At 43.8% G+C, this 27,752-nt stretch overlaps 2 protein-coding genes across 7 annotated transcripts in view; one reads left to right on the plus strand and one right to left on the minus strand.

Moving 5' to 3' along the window:
• The window catches only part of LOC119659922 (dipeptidase 1), a 394,749-nt gene that overhangs the window by 322,475 nt on the left and 44,522 nt on the right, over positions 1-27,752 (plus strand). For 4 of the 5 annotated variants that reach the window (XM_038068255.1, XM_038068254.1, XM_038068256.1 and 1 more), the window contains 2 exons: positions 4,076-4,263; positions 19,809-19,965. In XM_038068255.1, coding sequence (XP_037924183.1) covers positions 4,109-4,263; positions 19,809-19,965 — 312 coding nt within the window. In that variant the 5' untranslated portion in view covers positions 4,076-4,108. Of the gene's footprint in view, positions 1-3,720; positions 3,780-4,075; positions 4,264-19,808; positions 19,966-27,752 lie in introns of those variants that run through there. The other variant, XM_038068257.1, reaches the window with a different exon arrangement.
• The window catches only part of LOC119659923, a 122,042-nt gene that overhangs the window by 18,020 nt on the left and 76,270 nt on the right, over positions 1-27,752 (minus strand). The gene's annotated exons all lie outside the window — the stretch shown is intronic.

Below are 27,752 nucleotides of genomic sequence, written 5' to 3' on the forward strand. Positions count from 1 at the left end.
TGGAAACGTGCGGAAAAGAGTCGGTGGACTTACGGGCTCATCCTTGCCATCAAGTGGTTGGATAGACGACACGGTGAGATCAACTATAATCTTATCCAGTTTCTCATGGGGTCTGGAGGATATCGCCAGTACCTGCCCAGGTTAAAACTGGATTCCTCACCCGATTGTTCAAACTGCGATAGAGTCCCAGAGGACCCAGAGTATGCATTCTTCTATTGTCCAAGATTTGTGGAAGAAACTAGGAACCTAGAGGAGACTCCAGGAAAAGTGCTGGTATCAGAAAATCTGGTGTTGAGAATGATTGCACCTATACACAATTAACTGTAAAAGGCAGAGAAGAGGAGAAAAATGCAATTACTTATTTTCGTCCACACAAAGCCAACGGCTGCCTGACTTGCAGTACATTGTATGGCCTGTCAACCGCAAGCCCATATCACCGCTCCACCAGTCGAAACTGTAACCTATACGCCACCGTGACGGTTTCAATACGGTTCAATTATGATGGCAATTTCCATCTCAGATTCGAATGTGGTCTACTTAAGTAAATCCTGAGCGACCCTGCAATGATTGAGGTTTATTTGGATAAACCTCATTTTCTCATTGCACTAAGCTGGAGCCTTCCCAAACTCCGGATATTAGCCATTTCCGGCAATATGCCGGTTATCCTGTCCCTCTTTTACTTCGCATAATAAACATTTGGGGTCCCTATTGCACTCCCTGGCAATATGGTCTTTCTATCTTTCTATCTTCTGCATCAAACGGATCGATCAATGCTGCTGGTGCATACCTTTGTGAAGGGTCCAACATGGGGCATTTAAAGCACCTCTTTAGTGAAGTTTGATCTCTTAAGCGGCAGACAACCCATCCAATTCGAACTATTCCGGTCGCCAATAACTTCTACGCTACCTCTGCTTTGAGTACCACCATAAATCCAGAAAAATGACGACTATATTCCAGGCGGAGATATATGCCATTTCATTGGCAGCAGAAGAATGTCTGCGACAAAAATGGAGGGGTCGCACCATTGGAATCTGTTCCGACAGTCGGACGGCATTATCGGCACTATGTAAATGGCAACAACATATCAAGCCAGTTGGTGTGAAGTTGTCATCAGGTGCTGCTGAAACTTGGCCGACTGAACGAAACATTCCTGATGTGGGTGCCTGGGCACTCTAACATCGCCGGTAATGAGGAGGCTGATAGACTGGCTCGCCGAGGGTCAGGATCCACAATGGTGGGGCCAGAACCAGCTCTTGGAATCCGACCATCTACTGTCAAGTCTACTCTGAAGGGTGAAATTGCAAGAATTCACGCAGCCGAGTGGAGAAATTTGGACCCTTGCCGGCAAACAAAAATCGTTGTGAAGGAGCCTAGGGCCACTAGAGCGCCATTTTTGTTGTCCCTTAAGAAGTGGGACATGAAAACCCTAGTAGGGCTTTTGACAGGACACTGCTCCTTAAACTACTATATGGAGAAGATTGGAGTAGTGGTTTCGGCTGTGTGCAGCCAATGTGAGGAGGAGGAGGAGACAGCCCTGCACTTTTTATGCAGCTGCCCGGCATCCTCAGATCTCAGACGAAGACACCTTGGCATGGTTTTCTTCAATGAAGAATCTGTACACTCTCTGCCTCTTGAGAATGTTCTCAGATTCGCTAAAGCCTGCGAGCACTGTAGGTGGGAAGCCATTGAATAGGCAACTTACGAGGATAGTACAATGGACCTAATAATGGCCTGAGTGCTCAGAGCTGCGACTCCCCCCAGTTAACTAAACTAAACTAACACTAAACCACCATAAATTTTTTGTAAATCCACAATAGACTCCTCGGTAAGGTCTTCCAACTTGAATTCTCCTTTCGATGTTACTTCATCGAGATCCTATATTGTATGTAGATCTCATATTTTTGGGCGTGCACTGCGACATTCTCTCCAAACAAGTTTTTCACTTCACTTGAGCGCGAAAGTCATTGGTTTTGCCTACGTTTTATCTTTTCAGCTCGGACATTAGACCCCCTTTCTGGGTTCTTCGGATTCTGTTGACATTTCCGCTCAGATCTTTTAGGTCGAGATCAGCTTTGACCTTTCTGAGTATCTCCGCGTAGGACAGGTTACCCCTACTAGAGATGACAATAGCATCTGGACGAGTTCGTACTTTTGCTATCCGTCTGTCCGTCACACGAATTTTTCTCGGAGATGGTTGCAGATGGTTGCACCGATTCACTCCAAATTTGGTCGAAACGTGGCAACTGTGAACGCCCGTGCATACCGTGAGTTACATCATTCTATATCGAATTTAGGAGGGGGGGGGGGGGGGGGATCCCCATATATGCAAAAGGGGGTGTGAATTTTTTTCATCAAATGCAGTCATGTGGGCTATCAAATGAAAGGTCTCGGTTAGTACTTTCTAAAGCCGGTGTCAGTTTTGACATTTCTAGAAAACATCAGAACAATGTTAGCAAGTAAGCTCTCATCAACGCGAATTACATGATCATACCATTGAAGACTCTTCCTTCTTTAGCGCTGTGATCATGATGCATTATGTCGCTTTGATTCAACTAACATCTTTATGTCCATTACCACGAGGCGCAGTTCATTGCTTCTAAGGGACAGCACTAATGTGAAATTTTTAAAGATACGATTTTCTTGTTTTTCCATATCTCGACATACTAAATGCCGTCTGCCAAAAGATGCCTAAAACGCAAACCAACATTTTCAGTGTGAATTGTATCTGGAGTTATCCCACATTGGGCGCCAATTTCAATTTTTATCAAGATGGTTGCCAACGCGCATATTCTTGCAGTTAATATCAACTATTCAAGAATTTTATAGTTTGAAGCACTTACTTTTCACTCGAGTGCTGCACAAACTTCAACTGCAAGCGCCCTTTCCCATCATTATCCTCCCTCAACCCTCCGCCATCGTGCCATTTGCTCACATGCATTAATCACTCAATATCAGTAACCGCAGGAATCAAAACTTCCACGAAACTTCTTTCTGAGGATCTCTAGCACGACATTCATTAGTAATCCCAGACAACAGTAAATAATGCAAGCGGAATATGTACATTCCCCCGGTTTTTACCAACTCCTGACTCATTCAATATTCAGCAAACTTCAATGTTGGTTTTGTTTTCCGCACTATGTACGCTTGGTAAGCATTTCGTGTGCTACTTCCGCTCAAGTATCGGGGGATGAGCGTAATTGCCTCACCTGTTCGATAAACCTCATTTTGCTGATAGTATCGATTTCATTAAAGTTTCAGAGGACCGACAAGTGTTGCTATCTTATGGCTTGTAGTTTGTAAACATTTACAGATGCTTTGATATTGATAAGGGTAATTGGAGTGGGACAGGAAACAGATGTCCCTGACTTCTCCCAGTATCTTGGGTAGTTTGAGGATCCCTTCCCATTTTTTCTGAGAGGTAGGAGTGTAGGCGTTTCTTGTGATGGAATGGAGGAGCTATCAACTAGGCTATCACGAACTATCTTCAATTCCTTCAATACATCAAGTTCCGGAAAAATTGGCAACACAACCCCCATGTAAAATTCAAATAGCTTTTGACTCCACAGACCACACGTCTCCGCTGCACCGGAATTATTTATTGAACCAAAAGTAAATTTAATTTTCACACATATCGGAAACCGGGAGGGGTGCAAGTCGATATTGTCACGTAATGGTTGCTGTTAACTTAGTGTAAACAATGTGGCCGAGCTGGGAAGCTACTTTGTGGCGTCGAAAGTACCTTCCCAGCGCCTGAAACAGGGAACAACAAAAGTGCGGAGGTGACTGGAATACCATTACTGATTGTGATGAGCTTGTTTAGGACAATATCAACAGAGTTTCAACGGAAAATTGCCGTAAGGAGGACAACAGTGAAGTTACTTGGATTGTGTGGGGGTTGTGATTTGGTTTTCGGATGATTGGGGAGTGGGAGTTGTAAAGAGATCCAGAAGTTTTGAAGTTTATTGAATATTTTCTGGTTATTTGTGTAATCAAGCTTCCTTCGAGGACTTAACTTTCAATCTTAATAATCAATAAACAGATTTTTTCAAATATCTTTTTTTCTCTCCTTTTTCAGATGTAATGTAACCACACGACTTTCAATAAGGCAATGAAATCGCGCAAGTATCACAAAGGCTTCGTGCTTTGTGGTCTATGCTGGTTAACAATAGTAAATTTCTTAGCTCCTGTATGTCTAGCTAAAAACTTCGAAGATCGCTTGCAACGCGTTAGGAAAATTTTAAAAGAAGTGCCTTTAATAGACGGGTAAGTACCTAATAATAAACCAGCAAAACTATCTATTTTTATAATTACCCCGCGAAACTGACATCCTGACTTTTCCAGGCGAACTCTAACATATTTATCAGTCCCTGCTACTAACTCATTATCATTTTATTCAAATTAACCGAAAATATTTTGATAATATAATGAGAGCTTCATCAAAACCTAATTAATGGAGTTGGTATCGATTAGAGCTTGTTAAATTGATAAGAGCTTGTTAGATTCTGATGTGGAAGGACAGCTTTTGACAGTGCAGAAGCTATTTCTAATTTGGTTTTATGCAAATTTGAATGATTAATTGGAAATAAAATCGAAACCACGCCTGGAAATTTGAGCCGTGGCTTTCAGTAAATTATTCGCTCCTCAGCGAACTGAAATTCTAATCCATGCATATTTATCATTTCGATATGGGGAAGGATATGTTAGCAGTTATATATGACCATCATATAAGCTGTAGCCAATGTCCATCTTATACAAAACAATTGTGTGGATGGGTAGAATTTCGTAGTAATCATTATGCCAAATTATATCTCCTCCATTTAAACTCACAAAATGGAGGCGTAATAAGGGCATACCTTTAAACTACCTAGCGGAAAGGAATACATATCAATTTATTGCCCGATAACGTCTGTAACTGGCGCTGAACCAAATGGGAAATTCATCATTGGTTCCCCCCATATGGATCGCAAAGTTATTATTTCAGAGTTGTTTGGCTTCTCATAATGGGGGTTTGCGACCTCATTGAAATCCGGTGTAGTTCTCTGAGATAACAATTTAAGATAGTTGCTTGTGTGGAGTTGCCAAATCTCCCATCAGGCGCGTCCCTTCGTGCGGTTAAGGGAATGCTCGGCGAATGTGTCATGACCATGCACATGCACGCATCCGGAGATGTGTATGGGCATGTTTATGCGCAGGCCGGGTAGGTGGGAAGTAAACGCCTACCCGTGTATAAAAATTGGCTATGGGAAGGATACCCAGAAATAAAACCAAACATGGAGGAGTAGAAGAAGAAAGAAGTTACGGTGCAGGGCTTCGGAAACCCAGTACCGGTGGTTTTTGGGAATGAGCAAGCGGGCTCCCGGCCGTCGATATCCAACGACCGCAGTGTCTCAGTTGTGGGAACCTTGGCTACTGTGGCATCTAATGTTACAGGCGTACGGGAGGAACTTGAACTGGCTCCAGTGATGGACCCGTTCAGAAGGAGCTCGATTTTTCGCAAATCTCCTCCCATACGAGCACAAGCCCTCACGATCGCTACCCCCAGTGGGAAGCGTATAGCGGGAGTCTTCGATGAGGAAGAATCACTGACGCCGATTCACCCGAGCGATGTTTTGGGCAATGATCAGTGTGGAGCTGCCTTTATTGCTCTCGGTAAAAAGATCATGGAGCTGTGTGAGTTTATAAAGGAGCACAGGAACATTCACCAAAATATAAGGGCCATGATAAGAGGCATCCGTTTGGCGTACGGCAAGGCCCAGGATGAACGAGTAGTGAAGTTGCCGACGGGAAAAGTGAACCAGGCAACTCAAGTAACGCCGGTTCAAAACACAAAAGGGGACAAACCGGGGAAGAGGCCGCGCGAGAAGCTGAATGACTCAACAGGCCAGCAAACCCCGAAAAGAAAAAAGGACTCAACTCCCAAAAAGGAGGAGTTCATGAAAAATACGTCTGAAGCTGCCAGTGAAAATATTGCAGTGGCTACCTCGAGAAAAGGGATTGAACCTTCAAAGGCGGATGCGGAAACTTGGAGGAAGGTAGAACCGCGGGAAAGAAATGATCTGAGGAAGACAAGACCAGAGGTGATTTTCATTTCCAAACGAGGCGAAGAGTCATACGCCGACATTCTCAGGAAAGTGAAGGCAGACCCCGAACTCACCAATTTGGGAGACAACGTCAGCCGCATTAGACGGTCCCAGAAGGGAGATTTTATGTTGGAGCTTAAGAAATCCAAGGATGTAACCGCGGACATATTCTTAAGCCAAATCGGAAAGACTTTAGGGCAGGAAGCCGACATAAGAGCTAGCAGGCCGGAGATCACTATAATCTGCAAAGATATAGATGAAATCACGACGAAGGAGGAGATTCGCGAAGCGTTGGAGAAACAGTTCGATCTTGCCGGACTACAAGAGTGAGTGGTGAAAACGCTAAGGAAAGCCTATGGGGGAACACAAACCGCCATCATCAGCCTACCAGTGGAGAACGCACTCGAACTGTTAGCAGCAGGGAGAGTGAGAATAGGCTGGGTTATGTGTCGCCTTAGGGAGCAGGTGGCGTTAAAACGGTGCTTTAGATGCCTTGGCTTTGGTCACATTTTGAAGGCATGCACTAGTCCAAATGGCAGGTCAAAGCAATGCAGGAGATGCGGAGTGGAAGGCCATATCAGCAAGGACTGCGGAACTGACCCCAATTGTCTGCTGTGCAAAGAAAAGGAGGGTGTGGATCATCGGCACATTGCAGGCAGCAGCAGGTGCCCGGAATACAGGAGAGCCCTTAGCACAAATCGCAGAGGAGGTTGATACAAATCAACCTCAACCACTGCGAGGCGGCGTAGGATCTACTCGCGCAAACCATCATCATCATCATCATCAACGGCGCAACAACCGGTATCCGGTCTAGGCCTGCCTTAATAAGGAAATCCAGACATCCCGGTTTTGCGCCGAGGTCCACCAATTCGATATCCCTAAAAGCTGTCTGGCGTCCTGGCCCACGCCATCGCTCCATCTTAGGCAGGGTCTGCCTCGTCTTCTTTTCCTACCATAGATATTGTCCTTATAGACTTTCCGGGTGGGATCATCTTCATCCATACGGATTAAGTGACCCGCCCACCGTAACCTATTGAGCCGGATTTTATCCACAACCGGACGGTCATGGAATCGCTCATAGATTTCGTCATTGTGTAGGCTACGGAATCGTCCAAACCATCCGAGAGAAAAACATCGATGTGGCCATACTAAATGAACCATACCGAAACCACGATGGCAGCGTTTGGGTCAAATACCAAACGGGCCAAGCAGCGCTATGGACTTGTGGAGAACAAGCCTTCGAAGAAATAATGGAGCACTCGGAGGAGGGCTTCATCAGAGCGGAGGTGAAGGGCATCCACATCTACAGCTGCTGTGCTCCACCCAGCGCTACACCCGTCGAGTATGAGCAGATGCTTGTCGCTCTTGTTTTGGATGCAAGAGGACGTTGGGCAATCATAATAGGAGGCGATTTCAATGCGTGGGCTCTTGAATGGGGCAGTCGGATAACTAATGCCAGGGGACGTGTTCTCCTCGAAGCATTCCCGGAGCTGGACGTGGTACTGGCGAATGTTGTGTCTTCGTACACTTTCCGGGGAAGGTGCCTGGGGTCTATAGTGGACCTGACATACGTGAGTGCCACTTTAGCCAGTAGAATCGCTTGGCATGTCAGTGAGGACTATACTCACAGCGACCACCAGGCAATCTGCATAGAGATCAAGGGCGGATCGAGCTCGAAAAAGAGTTTTCGCAGAATGCCGGGTGTTATGCTTGGCTGGACAGTGAAAGCTTTCGGGTGCTCCGCGGTGCTCAAATCCGACATATCCCTGAATGGTACGGCTGGAGAGAAAGCCACCCACATCACTCGATGGGTGACGGAAGTATGCGATGCTACTATGCCCAGAAGGCGATTGCTCCCCAGTAGGCAACCCAACTACTGGTGCAACAACGAAATCGCAAGTTTGCGAGCCGCATATTTTCGGGCAAGGAGGCTTTACCAGAGGCTCAGGGGAAAACCCGGTGGGGACGGTCGAGAGGAAACACACAAGCAATTGCGTGGCCGCCTAAAGGAAGCCATTCGGAGGAGCAAAAATAAGTGCTTCAAACAGCTGTGCGACCATGCCGACATAAGCCCTTGGGGCGAGGCTTACAGAGTGGTGATGAAAAGGCTGCGGAAATCACCCCAGGTGACCTGTCCGCGCCTCCTGAAACAGATTGTTACCGCTCTGTTCCCTTACCACGAAAATAGGGGAAGGCAAATTTTTGTCCAGCTAAATGACGGCATAATACCGCCTGTAACTGTGGAGGAGCTGCAGGGAAATATGTGGTAGGTTCGGTGACAACAAGGCCCCAGGTTTGGATGACATCCCCAACCGAGCTTTGAAACTGGCAGTGAAGACTAGGCCCGACCTATTCGCCAACACCTTCGAACGTGCCTAAAAGAAGGAATATTCCCTGCCCAGTGGAAAAAGCAAAAGTTGGTGTTGCTTCCGAAGCCTGGCAAGCCACCTGGAAACCCAGCGTCGTATCGTCCTATCTGCCTGTTGGATACAATGGGGAGGATGATGGAGAGAGTCATCTACAACAGACTCCTGCCCATCGTCGAAGCCAGCAATGATTTGTCAGAACGCCAGTTTGGTTTCCGACGCGCCCACTCTACGGTGGACGCAATTAACATGGTGGTAAACCTGGCAAAAGGTGCACTGATTTCTGTCGGGTGCTGCGCTGTGGTGGCGTTGGATGTGAAAAACGCATATCCTGGGTTATTCGACATGCCTATGACTCTGAACCTACTTTTAACCTCTTTCCTCTAGAAAGACAGGGTTTATTTGTTTGCACATATGTGAACGATGAACAAAGAATGCCTCCGTCTTGCGAAAACCTCCTAACTTGGCGGCTCACAAAAGAACCTTTTCCTTCAATTTCGGTTTTACAATAACTAAACGACGTTTATCGCTCTGATGTCATTCACTATCGACTAACCTATTACGCTGCAACCGAGCACATTTTTTTAGAGAGGTTCCGATACTATTGGTAACCTCATCATGCTGTGGTGAAGCGCTAGTCTTCAGAAATTAAACCAACCAAACTTGGGAATTTTCCCTGAGACCTAGGGTTTCAGATCACACTCAAAATGTTCCCTGCCTTTCATAAAAGCCGACTTAAAGGGATAGAAATTTGTGGGTCAGAAATCCGCAAATTTTGAAATTTGAGATATGAGTTCGATGTCGAGTTGTTTCTGACGGCTACCATAAGGGGCGCTCCTATGAGCTGAAAGCCGACTTATTACGGCAAGATTACACTCCTGGTTACAGAGCATCAGAACTGGACAACGCTATGCAACGACGCAGACTACTGATATAGTGCAGAAGGATGATTTCTACGAACAATGCAGTTCAAGGGAGGCTTCCTAAAGGCGACATTGTGATCGTGATGGGCGATCGGAATGCCAAGGTAGGCTCTTACAACCTTAGTCGAACATGTGAATTGAAGGCACGATCTTGGCGATCGTAATGATAATAGTGAGAGGTTTGTAGATTACTTCAGCTTCAACCGCCTCGTCATTGCTGACAGAATGTTCGGGCACAAAGCTTGCCGTAAGGTCAGTTGGATTTTAATTGACCGACACCTCACGAGCATATCGCAGTTTGCGATCAGCAACAAATTTAAGTGTTGTCTCCTGGATGTGCATTACAAGAAGACCATGACAGCCATCTCGAAAGGGGTCACCATCTGCCACTTACGTTCGCCTGCGTGTTCCGTCCACCGTTTCTCGCAAGGCTGGGAAGCTGCGAGCCTCTAAGTAAACACCGACCGCTTGTATGATCCGGTTATCGTTCGAGAGTGGGAGAGCTATCTTTTTGATTGGACGGCATATACACTGAGTACTCTCCCCCAGCCCCCTTTCTCTGAAAAATGGATTAGCATTGAGCCCCTCACAAAGATACTCTTTCCCCTGGAGCCACGCAAGTCGTCGTCAATGTCCCGAAGTGGCGACATAAAGTCTAGTCGATTGCGGAATCCTGAAAGAGGATCCATGAAAAGAAAGGGTTGGAAACTGCATTGACCACTGCGAGTGATAGCGGGCGTGACGCACTCGAACTTTGATAGTGAGGGAAATCCCGGGAAGTTCAGCATAGTGTCCGACGTGATAAAAGGGAATTCGCTTCTGCACTGATCAGGGAAGCAAAAAATGACGCCTGAGTTGCAAACGCAAAGCTGCTTGCGATCAGTCGCGTGTCGTGGGTTCCAGATAATGACACGACCGACCGGGTCAGCGATGAATATCGCAAGATGATCTTGTAAATAAGTAGCCGCGGCCAAGTAGAACGTTTCTATTAGTGTTCGTCTTCCCTAACCTATTATCCCTTTCTAGGTGAGTAAACCTCCTTAACAAATCCGTAATCCGGAGTAAAGAAATCGACGCGCCTATCGGATGAATTGCACTGTATTTCAGCGGCTACCTTCCCTACTTTTGGAGGTAACCATGGGGCATTGCAACATTGAAACTCTGTTGCAGCGCTGACTGGTTCCCAATTATTCGTGAGAATAAAATTGGGGAATTTTGTTTAAATTCTTTAAATGGGACTCCAGGGACACGAAGACAGTACCCAACACGGTTAAGGGTCGCTCAACAACATTAGAGCGGCTCTTAGCCCTTGGATGTTTTGGAGGTTATGACGTCAACCACCAGAGATGGGAGACCTAGGCGTTGTATGGTTTGGACGAACCAACTTAACGAATTTATCGTCCGCGCCTATTACCATGTCACGGATTTAGAACGAAATCCATCACGGTACAGACTCCATGACGCGTTCATAACCCGCTTCGCGGAACTAGGTCATGTTCCGGAGCAGAGCGTTGTCAATCAATACCGGGTGATAGTGGAAAATAATAACCAGGCAACAAATTTTCCACGAAGTTTCACTTGAGCTCGGTCTGGAGTCACCAACTTACCGGACTGGATAAAGGAGCAATACGAATACTCAGCCTATAAGGCACTCCCTGAACCCAGTAATCAGGAGAAGCTTAGTAACTGGGGATGTCGACCCAATTTATAATGAGGCTTTGACCGCATTCCATGTGGCATTCACAGAGTATGCTGAGATTCTCCCAGACGCTAGGCGAAAAATCCCAAAACTGAAGTTTACTTCGGTAACTACTAACATCATTGCTGCCGTTGACAGAATTTTCACTGGTCGTTTGGCTAGCGAGATTACTGCTACAGAGGTTCACAGCCTGATTTACGTTGCAGCTGCCACGGTTATTCGTCTCCATAATCAATATCGTATGCGCAGCAGGACGTTACCGTTCTGGGTAGAGTCGAAAAATTGAGAAAGGAAATTGGCCATGTCACGCAAGTACTTCTTGGAAATCACCAACGGTGCACAGATGCGTTGCGAACATCATTGGAAACTATCTCCAATGATATGCCAATCGAAGAAATCCTCAAGGCGCTGAAGCAAAGACTTGCGGTATACTCCAACTGCATCCCTAGGTACCAAAAAAGCTTTCAGCGAGGGACAGACAATACCTTGTTCTTCCAGAACCAACGGGGATTTTACAAAAATCTCACCAGCTCAGATAGGTAAAGTAACCTCGATCTGGATCAGGCAGAAAACTTCTGGAGAAGTGTTTGAAGCAAATCCAGATGTTGCAATTTAGAAGCAGCGTGCTCCCACACCTTCTGCGTTCATACGACGCCCTCCCCGAAATGACCATGCCTGACGTAACTGAAGTCGACGTAGAAACAGCCAGGAATTGACAAGATTCACAATTTCTGGCTGAAGCGATTCACACTCACAGGATATTGGCAAATCAATTTCATCAGATGATTGCCGATCCTGATTTAGTTCCAGAATTTTTCACCAAGGGGATAACTCTCCTCATCCCCAAGGAAGAGGTTGTCTCTTGCCCTTTAAAATGTCGACCAATTAATTACTTGTCTTCCTACCATCTACAAGGTATTCACTTCAGTTCTGTGCGCAAACATCTCAAAACATCTTAATGTTCATAAATTGATAGCTGAGGAGCAAAAAGGATGCGCAAAAGGCTCCCGAGGCTGTAAAGAACATAATCGATACTCGCTGTAAAGCAGGCTGTCCACCTAAAACGAAATATCTCGACAGCCCACATCGATTATAAATCAGCCCTCGACTCCATATCACATTCGTGATTGTTAGAAGTGCTACGCTGGTACAAAATCAACCCGAACTTCGTTCTTCTCTTGAGAACAGTAATGAAGGATTGGAGCACGAAGCTATCGGTATCCTCACAAACATCAGGAGAGATACCAATCAGGCGTGGCATTTTCCAAGGCCACTCTCTAAGCCCACTGTGGTTTTGTTTGGCTTTGAATCCACTATCCCATCTTTTGCATGAAAGCAAATATGGGTTCCAAGTCAAACATGGCATATTGTCGAAATGTACATAAAGCCATTTAATGTATATTGACGATATCAAATTGTATGCCAAAGACGAGAACCAACTTTGCTCCTTGCTGGACATCACCATCCAGTTCAGCAGATATATCGGCGTGTAGTTGGGTTCGGAGAAATGTCGCATAAAAACAATTGTTCGGGGGAAACACACCGACAACGAAGGATGTAGCCAAACTAACATCCGAATTGAGGGTATGAAAAATTAAATTGCTGGGGCGGGCAGTGTATAGTTCTACATTGAGCAAAGGTGTCCACATAACTGCCGAGAAGGTCGTCCAATAAACATATAGTGCAGAACAGAGTACGAGGACTGCAAAGGTTCCCAAAAGTCTTGCAGAGCTAAAACAGATTTCAGCAAACCCACATGGACGGCGTGTATTCTTGGTTGACGTGCTATGTGTCATTCAAGCTATCATAATTTGCAGCCATACAAGAATCAAAGTCGCGAATTCAAGCTGCTTTAAATCCTTAGGAGAAATGTCAATCATGCCTGACCTGTAAATTGCAGACGGCACAAATAGCATAGACTATCGATCGTTACGATCTTGAATGAAGTGCTCTAACACGCTTCAAGGCCCTGATCCAATATAGATTGTTGCGCCAACGATTATTATCATTATCGATGTATTGCGAGTATTAGTAGATCCCCAGTGTGTAAGTTCAAGTTTAATCATGAGAGGTGTATACAAGACAGTCATGGCATCAATAAAGGGTGAACGCTCGCTACCATCACTAACCCTGACTTGCTGATGGATATCATTTGTACTCTCTTCCCACAAGTTTCAAGTGAATTGAACTTACCCACTGTCCAGATAGATCCCGATGGAATTCCCGAGGTAACCACTGCAGAAGTCCTGGAAGCCCCGAAGAAGATTGCCAAAAATAAAGCCCCTGGTTTAGACGGCATTCCGAATAAAGCACTGACAGTGGGCGTCAAAACATTTCCATGGTGGTTCGCTGAAACATTTAGGACGTGACTCAAAGATGGGATTTTCTCGGGAAAGTGGAGGAAACAGAAGCTTATACTAATTCCAAAGCCAAATAAACCTTTGGGTGATCCTTGGTCCTATAGGTCTATATGCCTGCTAAATGACATCGGCAAACTCCGCTCATACAGGCAGTTCGAATTCCGAAAGGCAAGATCTACTGTCAATGCCATCCAGTTGGGCATCGATGATGGATTTTTCCCAGTCAGAAAAAGATAGATAGACAGACAGGCTAGCTTCTGTTTTACACAAATCCTTAGAAAGATTACCGTATTTCCGGAATCAGTCTCCCCTACCTCATGTATTTTACTGTGTGTTTCTACTCCGGGAATCAGTTTCCCCTTCTTCAGTGCTTTGTTGCGTGTTTGACCAAACTTTGAGAAAGGGAAAACTGATTCACGAAATAAGCTATTTATCTTAGTATCGAAAATTGCAGCCAACAAACCTCCATCATTCCTGTCATTCAAAGCGACACATAGAAAACTATCCTGGACTGGTCAATTATCTTTTAGAGAGGAGTTTCTAGTAATGCCTAGATAACGTACGCAATGATCATCATCCTAGCTGTGTTATTATTAGGGTAGGCACTGCATCAATTGATGTATAACTGGTAGTTGAAGTCTGCCTTTTCACCAAAAAAAAAACAACTCTTAACGAGGAAATTGAATTTTTTAAGTTCGAGGACGTCATGTTTCTGGTGAATACTTATCCGAACGGACCAACTCCATCATCCATGATAATGTCAGGGAGAAAAGGAGAGAAGTTTATTGGTACTCCTTTCAAAATACTGGTCTATGCCAAGCACACTTCTGGTCATACTGAATACCATGCCAGGGTTGAGCAGGTCAACAAAGGGCCGCTCTTCGATTAGGGGTATCCATTGAAATCACCAAGAAAATCGAAAATATTTTCACATGACAGATTTGAATGGAACTCAGAAGAAGACCCGCTTCCAGTTGTCTGTAATTACTAAAATACAGGATGATGAAAATAAGGTCTCTCAAGGGCTCAAAACGCTTAGACCGCGGGGGCTTAACGACGAGCACATCTGATAAAGTAATATCTCAGTAGTATTCCCACAAAGGCAGATTTGGGGACACTATGAGGGAGCATTTCGCACATCTCACATCTAGCTCGGGTAGCTAAACTATTTTGAAGATTTTTCCAACGGTAACGAACACTATATTGGAGATACATTATCAGGAGGATGAGGACCACATCTTGAATTAGTTGGTGCAGTGTCATTTGTTTCGAAGCAAAAATGTTGAAGAAAAGGCGCCCAACGAGTACTTGATGGTTCAAAGAACCCCCTTCTCCCTCTTAATAATTTTATTCCTGAAGCATCTGGCCCACTTTGCCGTTAAGGACTGGCCGACTGCTTATTATTAACATTCTGTAAATAGATTTTTATATCCTCCAAGATATAATCAAATTTCCGATGTCGGTTAATGTATTATTCAATCCATTCCATCTGAGCTACTTTTTTCAGGGAAGAGCACGGAAAGTATTGAAAACATTTTCCTCATTTTCCAACCATTTTCTTATTTCGGTAACATGCCTACCGGGGGAAACGATGCCACAAATGTTAAAAGAGATATTCAAAATAAGGAAAAAACATCTTTCAAAATCAAGAAAGACATATTTTCATTTCAATTGAAACTCCATCTCCTACCCCATTTTTTGAAAACAAAACAGCAATTACCGAAAAACCGACAAACATCACCCTTTCAGCTTGTTTTCAAGGTATTCCTGACAAAACGTGCCTTTTACCTATTTTCTCGGTTTTTTGTTCCTTTTTCACCGAAACAAGAAACAAAATAGATAACAGAATCAGTTATGGAGCGTTTACAGAAATATTTGGAAAACAATCCCTTAATTGCCATTGTATTGTGTTGCCCTCTTTTCTGGTAAAATTTCGGTCCTGATAGCATAGCAAGCCAAAGTGGATGTTTTGCAAGATACAGGGGGACTGTCTAAGAGTACAATGGGGCAACTTAATTGAGAATGGTATTAGACTAATGGATATTATTGTTTGGTGTTTTCTGTTAAGTCTTCTTTTGCTGTAAGGGAGGTTTCATAGCTCCTGGGGTGTTGTTTGAATCAAGGAAAATAGAAGCGTTTTAGGATGCGCCTTAATTAGAATAAATAAGCTTGAGTTGAACAATTGGCTTAAATGTCTAGGCTCATTCCTTAAATTTTTCGATATGGCTAGAAAAATATGCTGACAACCACAACCTGTTCCTATTGCGTGGACAAAGTGGTCTCTGTGGGCTCCTATCTCCTTTGACAACTTTGGTTTCAATTTAGATCCCTACCGTGATAGCCGGTTTAGCTAGAGTGAGCATTTTTACCTGATTACTTGTGAAACCAAGCAATAGACACACAGGCATCATCGGAAGACGAGTAGCTGGTAACCAGCCAAGAGAGACTGACTGTTACAAATAGCTCAGTGGGAGCCTGTTGCTAGGATTAACATGAGGGATCACCGGGAACGAGGAAGCAGACAGACTAGAAATTTTCAGCCGTCCTTGAACTGAATGTAACGAGTACTAGCTATATTATCCCTGTCCCAAACTATCAATGTCGAGGTTTCCCCAGGAAGCAAGGACTGACAAGAATGCTAGCTGCCGGAAGTCAATGCCCAAGAGCTGGTATCAGAATGCATCCATATTCTTAACACAAATTTAATCAAAAGGCTGGCATTGTCGACGATCTGGACAAAAAGGAGTCTTGTCAAAAACAAAGCGATTGTCAGGGAATATAAAAATCAACGATTGAAAGACTAGCAGAAAGTGGAACCTACCATCTTCAACCACAATTGATCCTATGATAAAGTCTATATCAAAAGGAGCAGAACGTGCAAGACCTCGGACGCTAAGTACAACCTGTGGACAGCGAACCAGCATCGATGGGTCGGCTGAGCACGAGCTGTCAAGCCCTTAAGCAATGTGGCTAAGAGACTTTCTGTTCGAAATTGGTTGTCGAAGGTACGCACGAACAGTCGCAAGCTCTTCCAATTCCTGAGCTTTCTGAACACCAGGACACCAATGGATAAGTGCGTAGTGACTATGGAAGAAGAACTCCAGACGACAAGTTAATCTTGTTCCGCTTTCCGGTAAAAAAATTCAGGAACGGATGGATCAAAATGCTTTACCTCGCAAATATGTACGACAACTTGAACCCAGTCTATGTCGCCAATGAACTGCTGGAGTAGATGAAGATCCTACCCAAGTAGACCATGCTGAGGGTAGGTCGAAGGAAGCCGAATCATCAAAATGCTCTAGAGCAGATATTACATTTTATTCAACAGCACAGGGGACACTAATCGACTCACCTGGTTCACGGCTTACCAGGACCACCGACAAAATAACAATATTTTGCCCCCACCATCGCATCGAGCAAAGCCAACCTATTGATAAGGTATGATTCCAATACGGAGTATATATTCTAGGTCTGCTCGAAAACACAACGGAAGCGGTGAGACTGTCTTCGACTTTATAATTAATACAAATCTACCATACTTTAGCGTACCTGTACCCCAACTTCCCATTTGCCCAGTTCGGGGAATTGTAACGTATGCCGTGAAGTTCTTGATATCACCCCGTTAGTTGACACCCTGACTTCCAGGGGGAGAATTGGAGAGAGATCAGATATCCTTCTTGGATCAGAGCTGTATACTTTTCAGTCTGAATCCTGCTGTACCCTGGGAGACCCAATTGAAGGAATTTTGATCGAGACTAAATTCTCCGGTGATCCCAGGACAACGACGAACTGTAGTCAAAGGCTGGAGCTCTAGAGAAAGCGAAGTCGAATCGCTTTCAAAGCATTGTGCAATGCGAAATACTGCAAAAAAAATGTTGCCCCCGTAGCAGAACGGAGATTCGCTCAATCTTAGGAAGAGGACCATGGAGTTCTTCAACATCCTCTGCAAGGATAAATACTGACCGAATGTTTTTAATCCGAACTACAACTGATGATTATTCATATATTTTTGTACCTAAAGTCCGGCGGCCACCCTCTATAATCCCCAAAGGTACGTGCGTCAAAGCATTATATCCGGGCGTTTGCTTGTCACTAAGCATACACTCTTTGCTGCGTGCCTCTTCAAGAGTCGTTTTTTCTGGAACATCGGATCATCCGGTGCAGAGCCACCTTCTAACGCAGCTATTAATATTCACATACCTGATTTGCGAAGATATTAAACAGCATGCCTCAATCCCCCTCAATTCCTTACTCAAATAATAAATATTGGCAGCCAAATAAGTATTGCATGAAGAGGTACAAAGCACACACCATGATCGTTCTTTCTTAAAAGGTTGAAGTTTAGTCCAAGCGTATTTCCTTGCCAGTGAAAGAGCCCGTGGTAGTTGGCGCCAGCTGCTGGCATAACACTGTGGAATCTAGAGCCTTCTTCAAAGTTTCGGAACGCTCCCACCTCCAGCGGCCTTTGCACCGCCATCGAGCTCGACACGTCCTTCGAGTGGACTGCGCTTTCTTATTCTTGGAAGAACAGCCAACGAGAACGGCCATGCGACTACCATCGACAACGACCTTTACGGGCAAATCAGAAGGAGACGACTACAGAGAACCGCCCCGAATATCGACACCCCCCCAAACGGGGCGCACGGACAGGGTCACCGAGAACCGGTCCGAAGATCAACTGCTTAGTAGGTCCCTTTTCACAAAATATTTGGAATACAGTCATGTTATGCAAAAAGTGGAACGCGTTTTATTGCCCGTGTGTTAGTGGGGAAACGAACCGGATCCCCAAATGGCTGTGAGTCCCGCCGCTTGGGGATTCCACGACCCCATTCGTATCAGTATTGACCGCATATGAAACGAGCTGGTATACTAACAACTTCACTGTCTATAAATCTTCGGAGCCATACAGCATAATGCCAACTATGACCCGAAAATAGCATGAAAGGGTTGTTCCGTATTTTACAATGATTTATGGTAGCTGAATTTCATTCATGCTTATAACAGACGCGCATAAACGCGGTTTGTCTTTCGTCCTTCCGGTTGGTGACCTGTACTGACATCTTCGTGATATTGGTTACAAGGATGTTCCCCTCCGTTATCAATGAGATTATGGAACCCTAGCGTCGACCAGAGTAATACCACCGGACTACGACACACTTAAGAAGAGAAGCAGGAACTTGGTTGTGGGTTTTCTTACCAGGGCAGAGTAGAAAACAAGGTGTGGGAGGTTAAGATACAACATTCTTTCTCGACGAAGCGAAACTATTCTCAGATAAATATAGCGCTTCGTCCGGATTGCGTCTGTTGATGTCAAGGAGATGGTCAGAGCCTTAAGAGTAACATTTTCCTTACAGCCAACAGCCAAGCCACTATCAAAGCTTTATACTGAGTGGCGACATCCCCCAATCTATTATAATAGTACGGAGATGTGGTGAACAATATCGGTGACTCGATCAGACATAGAGACGAGTTAAGGAGGATTTAGCTCCCTTTGAATAAAACCTGATCACTTCAGCTTCTTTTCCGGATAACTCAGTGGTTAGAGCACAAGACTGTGATTCAAATCTTACTGGCATCTTCTTCTCTTAATGGCAGTCGGATTTGAACCGTGATTTGACGTCGGATACCAGTCGACTCAGCTGTAAATGAATACCTAAGTCAAACGAGGGTAATAATCTCGGGTAAGCGCAATGCTGACCAGATTCAGCCCTCTAGGATGCTGTAATCCTGTAGTGTACTGTTACGATCTGGAATAAAGTGTAAGTGGACCATGCTGGCAGAATTAGTATATCGACTCCCCAAGGTGAAGGAGAGATTCTCAGGGAGTTTGCTTACAATTGTGAAGCTCCAACCGGCGTCAGGCTTCAACACAGCCAGGTTCAAAAAGAAAAGAAAAAATCTTGACTGACGATTTCGTCAGCAGACGCTGCCTCCTAGGGCAAAGGTGAGGCAGCGTCCAGGCCAGAGGCAACTCATCAGACGCTGCCTCACCTCTGCCCTAGGAGGCAGCGTCTGCAGAGTTGCCTCTGCCCTGGACGAAACTGCCAGTCAAGATTTTTTCTTTTACCTTGATGAACCTGGTTGGTTACAGGTATCTTCATCAATAAACTTTTCGGAATATAAGTACACTAAGGCCCTGTATTGTTAGAATTAGTAACATGTCCTTTTTCTTTTCATATTTCCTCATGTGGGACTAGCCTGCTGCCTCTGAAATGCAAAATCACCAATTTCCTCCCTCCATTCACTGAAAATTTCGTTAATTTGATTCTTAAGGTCAAAATTAATTACATTGGTCCTGCGGTAATTACTTTGATAAAATATTGAAAACAACTTTTAATTGCTATTATTTTACTCCTTGCATTATCCTTTCTTTCTTTCAGACACAACGACTTACCATGGAATATCAGAAAATTTCTGAAGAATCAACTGAAGGACTTTCGATTTGGTGCGGATCTAAGAGAGATTGCACCTTGGTCCACGAGCGCTTGGAGTCACACGGATCTCAAACGACTCAAGGAGGGAATGGTGTCAGCACAGGTGGGTAGTTTTTTTTGTCTGGAATTACAGCATCTGTTATGCCTCCCAAGAATTTTCCATTGTACAAATGGGTCTACCTTATCGAAAGCTAATTGAAATCCTTTGATGGTATTAAGTGCTTGATCAAAAGAACACTTTGTAATGCCGCAGGATCTTTTAATTTGAAATTTATATGAATTGAAACTTTTCGAATACAAATTGAAGACCGAGGACGGAATAATGGAAGGTCGGCAGGGTGGGGATTATATCAAGCGATTTTATTTAAAATTTCAACTCAAGAAGAATGTTGTTGCCGTGCAAGTACTTTGTTTTTTCTTGGTTACATTTTGATTTTGTTCTACAGCATTCCTTTAAAAATTTATCCAATCTTTCCCTTATCCTTTTGCAAAAAAGACCACTTGCAAAAGGCTAAATGTGTGGATAGGAAAAAACTACTCGCAAAAGCTTGATGGCAACGAGTAAACAATTGAAACCATTTTCAATTTTCAATCCCATGAAAACTTTTGTTGGGACCTAAAAATATTGTCAGCTCCACAATGGAGCGTTCAAGAACTGAGTGACTCAAATAGATTTCTGCTCTGTTATCTCTTACAGTTCCAAATCCCGATTGATTATGACTGTTTTTCCTATAGGTTTTCCAGATACTCAATGATGACCTAGTGGCAACCGATGTAGCTTACCGTTTCTCCCTCCAGAACCCCATTATAGCACTGGTCCTACCTTAATGCTATCATGGTTTACAAATTGGCAAAGATATTTCTATAAATTATTCTTAAGGACCTGATATCCTTAATATACTCATTTCTCAGAATCATCAATAAGCTCCTCTCTAATGTGTACTGAAAACTGCACTGTACAAATTTTGCAGAGGATCTCGTAGGTTGCTTGGGTGTCAATTTGGTCAGCAGCGATTCTTCGAGTTAATCGTCACAATTGAAGCACCACAAAGTTTGGTACTAGGTCTACTGTTTAATTCCCGTCCTTCCTGCCTCAGAAAAGGCCAGTAATGTTGCTTTCTAAAAAATTTGACCACGTAACGCCGGCACGATATAAAGATTGCATCAACGGGAACTGTAAGGACTGCAAATTGTTCTCTAGGAGAAGAAAGGATAAAACCAGGCAAAATAAACCGCAGGAAAATCTTGGGGATATAATTACCACTAAGTAAAGCTTCAACTTCATCTAAAATGCATTTTTGAAACGACCGCCATTATTACAGTGTCGCTTGCAAATATGTCGCCGAATATGCAACGGAAGGTTAGATATGCATATGCATCACTCGGCGATGAGCAAAGCTCACAGCATCAAAAGGAGGTTCTCGTGAATTTAACTTACTGCCTAATGACTCTGAACATTTGCAGCTCCTTTAGGGCAATATCAGACGACGCGGCGTTAATAGTACAGGACAAAAGGAAAAGCTTGCCAGTAACGAGGGGAAAATGTAAACACATTGCAAAGGGAAGATATCAGGTAGAGGTGGAGTTTGACAAGACAAGGAAACTGTCAGTATATGTAGTATCTTAGACTGATCAGCTCCCCCAATTGTCGAAGGTGCAACATCATACTATATGCCATAGAATGCGTGCTGTTTCATTGCCCTTGATTTCTGGCCTTGAGAAAGAGATTGAACGAAACATTGAAAGCGGATGTACGCCTGGAATATATAATTGAGAAGGGCGGGACTTAGCGAAAAACTAGCCTGTAATTATAAAAATTCAAGACGAGTTATTGAAGGAGGCTTATTTTTGCCTCCTGAGCTGAATAAGCTGAAGGTATGATATGAAGACTTAACTGCAAGCCCACCCCATGAGGAAGACATTTTTAAATTGTGGTCCTGATAGTTAGGATTGAAGAGGTGGGAGCTCAAACTTCTCCCAAGTGAATTAGACTTTAGAGCCTCCTGCAACGGCTCTCACTATGTGAACTAGCAAACATTCAGGGGATTTCAGCACCATTTCCAGAATAAAATATTAAACTGCAATAATCTCGAAGCTGGAGACTATACTGTATTGAAAAACTCTTAAGCCGCACAGAATCTCCAAATGGTTTCGGGTATCCCCAGTATCCCAAGGTGAGAGGTAAGCTTGCCGTGCAAAAATCCTGTGAGCCCTTTGGTTCATATGCTTCCAAAAGCATACCGCTGTAGTCTCTAATACATTTCAAGACCCTGATAGTCCATTGCTGGTAGGGTTGTTTAGTAGATCGTTCTTGTATCACAGCTAGATACTAGTCAATTTGAACATCGCTGTACCCTTATAAAGAGTAAATTTCTCGGTGCTCCCAAGGTCGACGACAGCGACTAGCTGTTGTCGAAGGTTAGGTCTCTGAAGCAGTCATTTCATATCGTATTGAAAGTTTTGTGCCATGTGAAATACAGTAAAAGATCATAGTCGCTGTGGCGGAACGAAGACCCGCTCAATCTCAAGAGGTTGACCATGGAGGTTTTCAACATCTTTTACAGGCATATCTACCATATGCTATATAAGGATTACTTCAAGAAGTACAAATTGTCCACCAAGACTGCCAGGAATTGTTTCAGAACATTAAAAGTATCACCAATTTTGCGAGACTTGGTAAGATCCCGACCAAAGGGACATAGGAGTCCATCCTCTCTTAGAAAGTCAGGGGACTCCTAGGCAGAATCCTCTGAACGGTTCCTGCATCTCCTAGTCCAGATACGCGTGACCACCAGTAAAAAGTACAGTGAGTTGGAACCCCGCTTGGAGGTTACGCAGTGTCATGCGTTTGAGAAGGTCACATTGATGTATTGATCGAGGATAATGCTAGTTATGCCCTAGAAGTAGCAAGAAAGGGTAGTTCCACAGTTTTCACAAATTTATCGGAGGTGTATTTCATTCATAGATATAATGCACTAGAAAAACGCGTAGTTTTCATATCCAGACAGCCTAAATTTTTCATAACGAATAACCTTGAACGGATCTTGGATATCTACTTGCGAACAATCTTTAGAGTGGTGACGTATACTGGAGCCGGCTAGATTCTACCTCGTTTATCCTTCGCACACTAGTCAGGGTCTCGAAGAAAAATCTCAATATTATCATTGTGAGTTATTCTTGAAAGTAAGCTTCCAAATTTATTTCGGAACAGAGCTTAAGAGCTCTCTTATCTGCAACGGGAACTTTTCAGAATGACAAAAGTAAAAGATCCTGGCTTCTATGGATTCATGATCACCAAGAATGTGTGCTCTTCTTAAAGGGCATAAACAAGGGGTTCCCTAAGGATCAAACCATAGGCTCCATCCAATTATTGAACCATGATTTTCCTGGGATGTTGGCAACGGAACTCCGACAACTTTTAAAGAAAAATAGGGACTTCCACTCCAAGAAGCTTCAGATAAGTTTAATAACATCAAATAAAAGTTACAAAAACTCTCTTGATGAGCCGCTCCCACTGTCGAGCGATAGCTGGATTATATCATTCGGTTTTGAACTAGGGGTGCAAGCTCTTCAATCCTGCGAGAAGTGCCGACCCAATACGTAACCGAACGTAAACGACCGTCAGAGATGGTAATCCATTTTGACATCCAAGAGACAATTTTTAAACCTACCGCTGAACGAAAAGTGGTTGATTTGATTGCTGGTACGGTGTTGGTCAGTTCAAATCCAACTGACCCTATGGCAATCTCTATGCTAGAGCGATATGCCAGCAAAGGCAGTAGAATCTGTACAATTCCACAAGCCTCCACCCTTATCGTTACGGTCACCAAAACTGTTCTTCTCAGTCATATGTCCGAGCGCTCCTTCCACATTAACTTAAAAAGCCGGCCCTGAACTGCGTGTAACTGCTCGTTGAAAGCATCCTTCTCCACTATATTGGAAGTCTCCTTTGGTGTACATTACTGCACAATAGCGATGCTCCTTAAGCTGGACCGGAATCTTGCGGTCTGATGTCTGTCGGAAATCGTCCCCCGGACCAAGAGAGCGCGTCTTTTGGCATCCGACAGAAATAGCGTGATACCAGATTCGCGTCTGCTACCACTTGGCTTTCCAGGGTACAAAAGCTGAGGGCTCAAAATGTCTACCTTACATCGTTGAAATTCCCGCTCAAACTGGAGAATGTGAGCATTATGAGGAGCGTCAATACCGTTGCCGAGGAGTGTGCACTTATTCGGGAAAACAATCCGTCTTCAATAGCCAAGGTTCGTATGCCTATCCGAGACGTTGTGAACGTTTCAGTAACAGTACAGTCTCAAAATTTGCTAGTTGCTTGCCCGCAAATATCTATCCTCTTGTCTCTTGCAACAAACAGGGAAACCTTTGCATATATTCTTAAGCTTAAGAGTGCCTTATTGTAGTTCCGAAATTCCCTGGTTCCCTGGATATCAATAGAGGAAACTTACTTCAGTAATGGCTCTGATTGCTAAGGATATGTGGTTGCTTATGCTTATGAGGCCTTGTTGGCTTTGTTGCGTCAGGGGCTACATGGTGCGTAAGGTGCTCTAAAAGGCTAGTATCTAGAAGCAGTAAAAGTTTGAGAATTGATTCTGATAATTACTGGGTTTGACCAAGTTCCTTCTACAAGAGCCGCAAAAAGTTCATGACGGTCAGAGTTTTACTTCTCAAACTATATAGACGACCTACCTGGCTGACTGCTCCTAGCTGAATTATGCTTAGTTTGAATTCCTAATCCACCGTGAAGGTGACCTTAATTTGCTATGGGTTAGGACTTCGAAATTGACAGTTTTTAGGCGTGGAAGGCTTGGCGTCATTCTCCGTTGTCTGCAGCCCGTGAGAGCTCCCAAAGGACACCATGTAGATAGTGGAGCTAACATTGAATGGAAAAGATGTTCATATTCCTTCGCAAATGGGCTTATCGGCAATCGGCAATATTGATCCAACACTATCGTTCACAATATTTGATACATACATAATGTTCTTACGGATTTCACGTTTAATTAAGACATATGTAAACCTTAGGGTTGACAAATTCAGGGAGATAGTCGATGGCTGCTCCGTCTAGCAACATTTCAATTCCATCCATCAGCCCCTAATTTCTTTACTCAGCCGTGATTGAAAGAGGGTATCTTATGAGCATTTTAGTCCAGTTTGATTAATTCCAAAACGATACCCCAGGTAACACACGTCAGTGAAGCTGTTCCAAATATTTTCAGTAAGATGAATGCATTCCGATTCCGACGACAGCGCTATGACGCTCGGACAAATGCTTAAAGCAAGCCCCACTTGAGTTGCATGTCCTGGCGTATGGCATCCATAAACAAAGACATGAAGACAATTGGGGCAAACTGATGTCAAACACCGCAACATAATAAACATAACAGTTTCCTACGTAAACTGTTTAGATCTGTGTCACATAAAGTTATTTCAGCTCCGTCTTCTACGTTGACTCCCGCCCGTATGTCTTCATCATGGATATACTTCAATTTACTGGAGTTCCACCCTGAGACATTTTATTTAAATTGAGTTTCTTAGCTTAACAATTCCAAATTCAGCTTAATTGGATTTACCGCTTGACATTAGTCCCCCACAAAGCGCATTGTCATGAGACTAAAAGCGTTCGTCCTTTTTCGCCGGATCTCTTCCTTCATATGCACTAAGATTTCTCTATTGGACATGTTTACAACTATTATCCTTTCCCAAAGATGTGCAGATACAAACCCATTATTTGATTATGGAGATGACATTGCAACCTCTGAACATCACTAAACCCAGCATTGTTGTATGACGGTGCATGAAAGGATAGTATGGGGCCTGCATCATGCTCGTACCATAGTCATTGTTGACGTTGTCATCCTTATTTGTTTTTCCATGAGAAAGGCTTCGTGGCGTGCACAAAGGACATTTTTGCATGAGAAAATATTGGAATAGATACGGGAGTTCAGAAAAGGACTAAGCCGGAGCAGCACATACAGAAGTGGCTTTCTATCCAAACGAGCAAACAAAAGGCAGGAGGGGATAGTTTTATGAGAAGTGTGGGCAAGCTTGCTCAGGAGTATTGCTTTGAATCGATGAATATTGTTGGCAGCATGCGTCACTACGCTTGGATTTCGCAGCCACATTGGGGAGCATGGAGGATGGATGAAGGAAATGCTAATACTTGTGGTCTATAAACGCAGCTAGGGTCGAATGCAAGATGACCAAATTAATAAGGCGCTTTTAAATCATAATTTGATCCAAGTTCCTTTTCATAGGATATGCGAAGCCAGATATGTGTCAGAAATGTCACATATCCTGACACCTTCTTGTACTATAGTATCCAGCCTAGATAACAGCTATGAAGGCAAAGATCTAATAAGAGGTTTCTTTATCTGCACAGGGGATGAATTCGCCCATTCTATAGCGTCATATAGATTCGCACAGTTTCAAGCTTATGGTCGACATGACCAAAGTAACAAACATCAGCATCGAACCTCACTGGTGTTGACAGGATACTCCACCCTTAGAAATACCATATAATTCTTTAATATGTTCCCCAAAAGAAAACCACCCGGCAACAGGTTGATATCACTTCAAGTGCGTCATCCATCTTCAATCCGGGCAAATATCGCCAGCTCAATAGTCCCCGAAAATAGATGTAAAATCAAATAAAATCCGTGAAACATTAATAGAAATGAAACGAAGAAGCAATTCAACTTATCGTTGTCATCTCATCTCATGTACAACATGTACTCAAACAGCATAACGACATTTTCCTTTCGAGCCCTCTCTTCCCGGCGCATCCCCCGTCTCCATCTGACCCAGCACATCCCGGAAAAGTGTCTGGTTGCCACTCAAATTTCAGATACACTCACACACTTTAAGTTAAATGTCTGTCGAATTTTCCGAGGAAATTTCTATTGACTGATACATTATATATTAAATTGCAAAAAAGGGGGAGGATGTGCCTGGCGGAAAAAATGGCATTGATAGACACATTCAAATTGCTTTTTGGCGGCAAGAAAATGAATTAGGAAAGAAATGGGGGTAGTGCCACTACATCTGAATTTCTGTTGTGGTAACAATCTATTGAGGAGTTGGAAGCAAGGCGCGAGATGGCTGGAGATACTCCAGCAAACAAAATTAGGAGTCCTTGTTATTGACGCTAGGATAAACGCTAGGAAGTCATGGCTTGTTTGATGTTCCTTCCTTATAGGCTGACTGGATGGAAGTGGGTAGTTATAATTATATTTTGCTCCAAGTTTGCTATAGGGATAATCATGGTTTTAAATGACCCAGTGTTTTTCTATTGAATTTCCATGGAGTTTGCAAATCATTGTGCTTATCAATGAGGCATGCCTCGCCTGCCCACCAGTAGCTGACTAGCTAGGATGCTGATGCCGTTGACATTTATGTTTAATGGCGATATTCGTTTGTCATGAATAGGGGGACCATTCAAAAGCAAGTCGTATGCATGCACTTTGGAAGGATGACAGATAACTTATTACACTCTCATCTGGTTTACTGATTTCAAACAAAAAATATTAGGCTTTCACCATTAGTTCAGCTCCGAGCACTCAGGCCATTGTTAGGCCCATTATTCTATCCCCATAAATTGTCCATTCAAAGGCTTCCCGCCTACGATGTTCGCAGGCTTGAGCGAATCTTAGAACATTCTCCAGGGGCAGCAAGTGTGCGATTCTTCATTGAAGAAAACCTTGCCAAGGTGTCTTCGTCTGAGATCTGAGGATGCCGGGCAGCTGCATAAAAAGTGCAGGGCTGTCTCCTCCTCCTGCTCACATTGGCTGCAAATAGCCGAAACCACTACCCCAATCTTTTCCATATGGTAGTTTAAGGAGCAGTGTCCCTTTAAAAGCACTACTAGGGTTTTTA

Source organism: Hermetia illucens, chromosome 6 (assembly GCF_905115235.1).
Source record: "Hermetia illucens chromosome 6, iHerIll2.2.curated.20191125, whole genome shotgun sequence".
In the NCBI taxonomy this organism is placed as follows: domain Eukaryota; kingdom Metazoa; phylum Arthropoda; class Insecta; order Diptera; family Stratiomyidae; genus Hermetia; species Hermetia illucens.